Source organism: Nannospalax galili, unplaced genomic scaffold (assembly GCF_000622305.1).
Source record: "Nannospalax galili isolate Female #2095 unplaced genomic scaffold, S.galili_v1.0 scaffold327, whole genome shotgun sequence".
NCBI lineage: Eukaryota > Metazoa > Chordata > Mammalia > Rodentia > Spalacidae > Nannospalax > Nannospalax galili.
The window spans coordinates 1,475,469-1,484,217 of NW_008356950.1; the positions used below are offsets into that span (position 1 = coordinate 1,475,469).

The 8,749-nt window shown below is 34.4% G+C and overlaps 1 protein-coding gene across 1 annotated transcript; it reads right to left on the reverse strand.

Moving 5' to 3' along the window:
- Window positions 1-390: 390 nt before the first annotated feature.
- LOC103751362 (protein LEG1 homolog) lies at window positions 391-6,007 on the reverse strand. The gene is made up of 6 exons (XM_008854757.1): window positions 5,677-6,007; window positions 4,447-4,533; window positions 3,345-3,529; window positions 2,755-2,891; window positions 1,148-1,386; window positions 391-416 (listed from the first exon to the last, which is right to left on the reverse strand). The coding sequence occupies exons 1-6, from the start codon at window positions 6,005-6,007 to the stop codon at window positions 391-393; spliced, it is 1,005 nt and encodes a 334-aa protein (XP_008852979.1).
- Window positions 6,008-8,749: the final 2,742 nt, after the last annotated feature.

Genomic DNA, 8,749 nt, shown 5'->3' on the forward strand with positions numbered 1-8,749 from the left:
AAGAAGAGTGTTTAAGGAGAATCACATAAAAATATTTTTTTCAAAATGTTACTGTTGCAATAGGTGACAGATTTAAAATGGTATATGAAAGAAAAAAATCTAGCTAAAATATTTAAGAAAATAAAAATGGCATTAAATAAGAGGTGATGAATATTTGCCTGAGGGAGGCCATATAAAAGATAAAAACTGTCACTTTGGAGAATAGAGGAAAGAGTCAAGTCTAAAAAAAGGCAAAATGATAGAACATCAAAATTCAGTAGGAAAAATTATGGAGAATATGACAGTGTTCTATAAAAACGGTAACTTTTTGTGAGATATATAAGGGGAAATGCCCTAATCCCAAAAAGGCTATCAGTGAGGTATGCACTGGAACTAACAATTTTATTATTATTAATTCACGGTATCTGATGTTTCATCTAGAAATGACAAAAAGAACAAGAGGCTGTAAATAAAAAGCATTCTTAAAGCTGAGATGAGATGATTCAAAAGAAACTTAAAACAATCAAAACATATTCTCTGTCACAGACATGGCAAATAATTTATCTCTCACCTGGTTTTGCGTTTTTAAAAAATTGTATCTTTTAGCCAGGCGTGGTGGTACACGCCTTTAGTCCCAGCATTCGGGAACCAGAGGCAGACGGATCTCTGTGAGTTCAAGGCCAGCCTGGTCTACATAGTGAGTTCCAGGACAGCTTGGACTACAGGGAGACCCTGTCTCAAAAAGACCCCCCCTCAAAATTGTATCTTTTTAGTACTGTGTGTATATTTGAGGAGGGGGAACAAAGGTGCCAAGGTGTGTGTTGGGGAGTCAGAGGACAAGTTCATGAATTGGTTCTCCCTTTCAACCCTGAGAAATGAACTCAAGTCATCAGAATGACTTTTACCTGCTTCCATCTGCTGGCTTTTCTATATACTTTTCAGAAATGCAAATTTTGAGTATATTTATATTTTTACAGGAATAAAAACACACAGTGATCATATAGTCATCTTGTTGAGTCATTAAATGTTTAAAAGGTTAAATTCTTTAGTTTTTATTACTATATGCAGTTTAATAGTCAATGAGTAATAATAATGGTTGAATTATTAAACATATTCATATCTCATGTGACTGATTCATTTATGTTTTATTCATATATTATTATCGTACCTGTGACTTTGTTTACTTTTGAAATGAGTGCCACTGAAGTCAAAAGTCCTTTCTCCCGTGTGCTTAAGTCATTTGCCAAAACTGGATTCTCTTGGTCTGTGAGTAGCCTGTGTGGAAAACCTACTAGAAATTCTTCTGAACTGTTAAAGTGTGAGCGATATCTTACTGCCTCACAAAATTCTATAGCAATTAGAAAGTCCACTGTGAAATTTCTTTCAGCTGCAGAAAAATGCTGTGATCTAGAAGAACATAATTGACAGCATATTTTTAAAATCCTTTTTTTGATACAAACCACTGTACAAATATTTGTTTTCTCTCACATTTCTTGGAATTACTACATAATGTACTGAAGATTTTAAACATCAGAATCTAAAGCTTCAGGATAGTAAACTATTTACTATGACATTTTTTTAATCTTGTACCTAAATTGGAAAAAAATCTCTTCAACAACAAAAAGTGATAAATTTTGAATTATAATTTTTTAAAAATATGAAATATGATAATTTCTCTTTGAAGTTCATTAAGTTTACCCCTCTTTTAAAATTTTTATTTATTCTGTTTCTTAAAATTACATGTATGTGTGAGGGCATGTGCGCATGAGTGTGGTTGCCTGCAGAAACCAGAAGATGGCATCAGATCCCCTGGAACAGGAATTACAAGCAGTTGTGAGCTGCCAGACATGGATCCTGGGAACTTAATCCTGGTCCTCTACAAGAGCACATTCTCAACTGCTGAGCCATCTCTCCAGCCCCTCAAATTCACCTTATTATTTTCTCATTGCATTTCTTCTCTAATTTCCATCATATTCACTTTTCTAATTATCAATGATTTTCTACACAAAATCTCAGGGAAAGGGTAAAGTTAACCAATATTAGCAATAGATGTTATGAAGATGAGACAAATGTTCAGTACAATCGTGAAATAAGAAGAAACCATGCAGCTATTGGCAAATAAATATGAGGTGTCCCATTATACATTCATATGTTTTACTTAAAACCGCTAAAGACAGAAGTAGGAGTGAGTGAACAAATATAGACTAGCCTTCGACAAAGACTTAACCCCGTCTTTATTTGAGTATATTCATTGTCCATAAAGATTAGTTTCATATACATGTTTTCTTTCAAATATATCATGTGTAAGCCCATCTTTCAATAATAATAATCCAAGAGGTGTCAAGAATGGATGATAAAGTATGCTTCTCACCTGCCTGCCAGGGACAAGACAAGCAACCTCTGAAGTAAAATACTACTACTAAAAGTAGGACTTATCTCTACAAATTTCCCTTGTATTGTCCAGTACATAATCCAAATATCCAAGATAAGAAAATAACAATTAGCTGAAAATCAAGAAGATACAAAAGATATTTCTATTCTAGCACTATCAGACATGAAATTTAAAGTACTTTTGATAGAAAATCAAAATCACAATATTTTAGATCAACATAAATTAATAAAATTTATCATAGACCTGGAAGAAAGAAACTTTTCTTCTCTATATTTCTTATCAATACAGTATAAAAAATAAAAACCATTTATAAAGCATAACTGCATATTGGATATTATAAGCAATTTAAGTATTATGTAAAGCACTCAAAGCAGTTCTCTTACATGTCAGTGAACTTTGGAAGTCCCACATCAATAGCTGCCTGATGGGCCTCCCACATAAGATGGATTGCCAGGTCCTGATCTGTGTCATATACAGGAATATTGCTGATGGTGAGTAATGACTTCCTGGACTGCAAATACTGCAGAATAAATAGTGTGATATATGTGAATAGAACTCATAACAAATTAAGATAAAATTAATAGTTGTACTCATGAAATCCTGATGCAGATTCCTTTGAAATACAGGTCTAGTTGATTGTATAGAAGTAGATTCATTGTCAAAATAAATTTAACACCTAAAAATTACATTTAATTGTCTTTCTTGCTTCATATACATATTTATGCTGATTTCATTGCATAGACAAATAGAATTTGAAAATTTATTACATCAATTTTACTCAAAAACTTTCCACTTAGTAACATTTCAGGATACTGACAAGAATTCCAAATGGGTAAATACATCATTCATAATTACAGTTTATTTCTTGAATAAAGATTAAGTTTAGTAAATTCTCCAATTATAACTACAATGAAAGATTGTCTCTGTCTTGATTCACTTCTTTCAGCATAAGACTGCCATTGCACTGCTTTACCTTATAAAACCTGTTTGCTGCATCCATAGCTTCTGGGTACAATGCCCTGCATTCCTCAATGGAATAGCAGAAATCAGATCTGTGTTCTTCTCGAGATAGTAACACTACCTCATGAGGTATATTCCTCAAAAACCCAGACTCAATTGCACCAAGGAAATTCATAACATTCACATAGAAGTTAATGCCTGCAGTTTAACAGAAGAAAAGACTCTGGAATTATCCACTGCCTTCTCAAACTGGAGGTTAACAGAATGATTATGAATCTGACAAAATGATTGAACTGGTGTACCATTCTATTGAATTTCTTAGTCCTATAAAATGCAAGTGACTAGGAAAACTTAGGGTTAGTTACACATATATTTTATTCATTTTTAGAATTTTTGTCCCCAGTGAGTGTTATTTGAGGGGTTACCTTCAATAGTCATCTGATATATTAGATTCAGCCCTCAGTGAGGTTTTTTTGTAAGTCCTCAAAATAATTTTGCAGGTCGGAACATGAAGTCACTAACAAGTTTTTGTTTGCTTTGAACAGACAAGGGGATTAACAAAATAGAGGGTTAACAGAAGAGGGGTTTAGATTGATGTTCAAATAGAAGGAGGGCCATTTTGGAATCATTAGCTTTATATAAAGAAGCAAATTGCTCAATCACTCTCAGCTTCTATCTGATTATTTCTATTGTGGAAAGCTAGCACTGTGGTAAGGACTGAATTAAGCATGTCTCAGAAGGGCTTGAGATTCTGGACTATAATTATAAAGAGAAGAGATAGTAGTTTGTAGGAAATAGAGCTGAAAGAATGCAAGATAAGAAATAGAAATTCAAACACTGAGTACTCACAGCGAAGGAAATTTATTATTTTTAACATCTAGCTAAAAACAGAAATATGTTATATGCATATCATAATTCAGACATGGTCATAGTTAATGCTAGCTTTCAATTTTTCATTAATTTGATTAGTGTCTATGGAAATTAGAGAGAGAAATGTATATTTTCACAAAGGAAATGTATTTACCTCAACTAATCAATTCTACACTGTATAAATGCAAGCCTTATATCTGCAGGTCAGTGGACAAGACTAACAGAAGAGTAAGGGTAACACTTACCTCCCCAGCCACTGTTGATTGATAGACAGCCAGGGGATACAGCATCATAAGCACACACTGAAATATTGGAAGGGTCTGCAAATCTGTCTGCGGAGCAAATGGAGTGTGTAAACATGTCTAGCATGAAAGTTTGGAATTTTAGAGAATCACAAGAAAGCAGAAAAGACAAAAGGAAACATGAGAAGAGAGTCCTCGATGACATGGTCTGTTCTTGGTAGTTAGTTTGTGTACAAATACTTTTGAGTTGGAACATGGTAAAAAACATGTCTGTAAAATCCTTGTTGACTGAGTTGAATGAACAGAACTCCTCAACTCCCAGAAAGCTTTTGCTAGCCACTTTGGAATAACTAGAATTCACACAAATTAAATTTCTGCACCAACATATGACATTTAGATAGTGTTTTGTTCTGCTCAACCAGGGATTTAGGGGGTCTGTTCACATCCAGTGAAGACAAGTGGGGAACAAAGATCATGAATTGAAAACCTCATTGACAAGAAAGCTGGTTCAAAAAGTAAAAAACATATACACTGGCTAAAAAATTCAGGTAAACATAAGGAGAGCACTTTCTAAAAACATTGAATTCTAAATGAAGTATTTCGTCTCTATTTTGTTACCTAGTCACTGTTTCAGTACAGTAGGTGAGCGGTTTAGTCATTAATAATGATCTTTCCTGTTTTATTTTCAAGGACAGGATATCCTGAGTGTCATGTCTTAGATTTGCCTTCTGTTAAAAAGATATGAAGCAAAGCCTGTTCATTTAAGGTAAACTATGTTTACCTTATTTGTATGAAATTTCTCCTTTGATTTTATAAGTTGAAGAAAGCTTTGCCATGTTTTCTGCAATAATCATAATTCATGAGACAAAAGCATTTGTAGTATCTTCTCTGAGAAGATTATCAGGCTGGAAGATGGTGTTTCAGGAACTGAAAAGCCTTAATCTAGAGGGGGATATAACTTCTCCAATAATATGCATCTGCACCTTACCACATACTAACTTACGTTAAAAATCTATATTTTTTTTCTTGTACTATAGAAAGTTTATAAAATGCAAATGAGGTATACTATGCAATTTTACTCACCAATATCATTGGTCAGGTCATAAGAAGCCCTGTACATTGGCAGACAACTGGTTGTATCAACAGTGACACTTAAATGCATTAAAACAAACACATTAAGAGTTCTTAATAATAAAAATGAAAACTTCATTAAAAGTAGTTAAATATACATACCTGTTTTATACAGCTTTCCATAGATTAAAGCGAGAGCCCACAGTACATTTCCTGTATTGTTTGGCCCAAATTGAGCAAAATACTTGCTCGTTTCTTTCATAAGAATCTTATATATTCGTAGTCGATCAATGTAACTCCAGATATCAATGACTGTTTTGTTACCCTGTACTGGAAATTCTGCTATATCCCCAATAACCTGGTCCCAACAAGGAGGGTAGCTATCGTTAGTATCTGTAGCTAGCCCCGGATTGGGGGCCAATTCTACAGAAAGTGAGTTCAGAAAGAGAAAAGTGGAGATTGTCAAAGCAGACCACATCTTCTCACTGTACATTCTGTCTGAGTCTAAGTCTGACAAAGGAGTACATTATATCGCAAAAGTCACATAATCATCTTCCCACTTTAAAGATGGTAAATCTTTAAGCAAAAATACACTAACCAAAGAGTACTGCACAGCTAATGACTGCCAATAAAGTTTTATTACGTAAAATGTTTAAAGCCTTTGGCAAACTACCCAAGTAAGTCACATCAATATGACATTTCCTACAACAGTAAAGTGACCCATGACATCGTAAAATTTAAAATACATGTCTGCACCATATCCCTAAATCAATATCTTAACTATGCATTGAACCAAAATGACCATTTTCAATACATTATGAAAGCTATCTTCCAGCTGACACTAATGCGTAAAAGAAGAAAAAAAGAAAGAAAACCGCTTTACCTCTGTAAGAGATTACACATCCTTTTTCATTCTTTGTGGTATTTTATAATGCATTTGTTACTTGCTTGATAATCTAGTGGTAAAGGGGAAAGAAACTAATGTTTAACTGTCTAAAAGTTTTCTTTAAATCATTGCATGTGAGTTCATAATCTAAAACCACCTGGGAAGAGAGTCTCAATGAGGGATTGTCTACATAAGATTGGGTTGTGGGAGTGTCTGTGGGAGGTTGTGTTAACTGATGTGGGTAAAGCCCCATCCCACTGTGGGAGGCACCATTACCTGGACAGAGGTTCCTGGGTTGTGTAAGAGTGGAAAAAAATCAGAATGAATATAATTAAGTGAACATATATGTATTAATTTCTCTCTGCTCTGGCCTGTGGATGTAATGTGACTAGTCATTTGAAATCTCTACCGTGACTTCTCCACCATGATGAACTACACCTGGAATGTGAGATAAAATAAATCCTTTCTCCCCCAGGTTGACTTTTGTTAGGTAACTTATCACAGCATCAGAAGAGAAACTGGGATTGGCAGGTGTGTTCTAGAGTATACCTTCACCATTGATGGAGCAGGAATATGTACTCAGGAAAATGAACACTTGGAGTAGGAGTTACCATTAACCATTGCACCATTACAAGCCCCTTGCCAGCTTTTCTAGAGTTTTTCAACGTTTCAATAGCTGCCCAGGGATATTACACAGCATGGTGCCTGAGGATGATATTCATACCATAGCCAAAGATCTGTGAAGGGCTTTTGTTCTTGCTATGAGCTTTTTAGCTGAAGGTCATTTGCTGTTTTATTGAAATACCAATCCATAAGACAGTGGAGTTGTTTGGTAGGATTAACTGGATGTTCTTCAGCAGCAACAGTACAGGCTAATTTTTCTGTTAGTAGACTACATATCATTTGAATCAAAAGGAGGATTATGAGGATGGAACTCATTTTCACTGTTATGAGCCACTCATTATTTTTTCATTTCATCTTTATTCAAATTTGTGCTCTGCTGACTTAAGTGCCATAATTCCAAAAAGGCACAAAGATGCTTCTATTGACAAGAACAGGAATTACACCCAGTCATTGGGTTTTGTTGTTGTTGTTGAAGCATGAAGTAAATGAGGTTAGGATAATTAATATTGCATAGAATTCCTTCCATTCAAAGAGAGTAAAAAGAAAAAAACTGTCCAGCATCCACGGGATTTCCTGACCAGTTCCTAAATGCAATTGTTTATCAAAAAAATCTATAGTAACCCGCAATAACTCAATTAACTCAATATAAATGAGGAATCCTAAGGTTAGACACTTCAGAATTAAAGACTTTTTGATAATTTCTCAAAGGTTAGAATTTTGAACAAATTTGGAAAGTTAAGTAACAACTTTCCCATGAGAAGTTGCAGTAATAACACATTGAAGTTCGGCATATTTTCTTGGCTGTATAATTACAGAGTTGCAATTTTAGTGTATTCTTTACTATTCCTTGTTATTATTTTCTATAAATCCAATGACAAAACATAGTTTGGGTTTGTAGGATGTTAAAGTGAAGTGCAATTGATCTAGGAGGGGTAGGTCGCCTCGGAGCAAGGAACATGAGGGTGAATGATGTCCACGTTCACCTTAATAGGCATGAATCTTTTCACTCCTTTCATCTGAAATTCAGACAAGGAAGGAAGTCTATTTATGTGTGCTCATTTGACAGAGGTATGATGTGTCAACATGTCTGAGTTAGTCCGCCACTGTCTTTAATCTCCGTGACAATCACAAGAACTTTATTACATATTATTGCATCACTCCCAGAGAAAGTTCTGGCTAAGTTTTTCTCAGAAATAGGAACTCAAAAAAAATATTTTTTATTAAAAAATATTTTATGGGGGTGGAGAGACGTTTCAGAGCAGTTAAGAGCTCTGACTGCTCTTGCAGAAAACCTGGGTTTGATTCCCAACACCCACATGGATGGCTGAGCTTCAGTTCCAGGGGAATTCAACGTTCTCTTCTGACCTCCTCAGGCATTGCATGACAAGCATGCACTTACATACATGCAGGGAACGCACTCACATACATAAAAGAAAAATAAATATAATACAAAAAATACATTTTATTAGTGTTGCTTTCTTTAAAAAGTAACATTAAAAGACTGTATAGGTTGGGGAATTTGGAAAGAGTGAATGGTAAACTCACATAGGAACAGTAACAAATTTCACATTATTGTTGAAGCTTGGTAGTCCAGTTTTGTTGGTAAAAACTATTCAAAAACTATAGTAGACATATAGAAATTTGAATTTATGTTCTAGGGTATAACTACATATTTTTAGTCTAGGATTATAACCATTTAGTTATCACAGTAGTTTCTATTTTTTT

Bases quoted from the DNA above. Each gene is read 5' to 3' on its own strand.
- LOC103751362 (XM_008854757.1), bottom strand. From the start codon at position 6,007: ATGTACAGTGAGAAGATGTGGTCTGCTTTGACAATCTCCACTTTTCTC. The intron at 4,534-5,676 runs GTATGTATATTT...TTTGCTCCGCAG, and splicing joins TGGAAAGCTGTATAAAACAG to ACAGATTTGCAGACCCTTCC. The intron at 1,387-2,754 runs GTAAGAGAACTG...ATGTTCTTCTAG, and splicing joins CTTCCAAAGTTCACTGACAT to ATCACAGCATTTTTCTGCAG.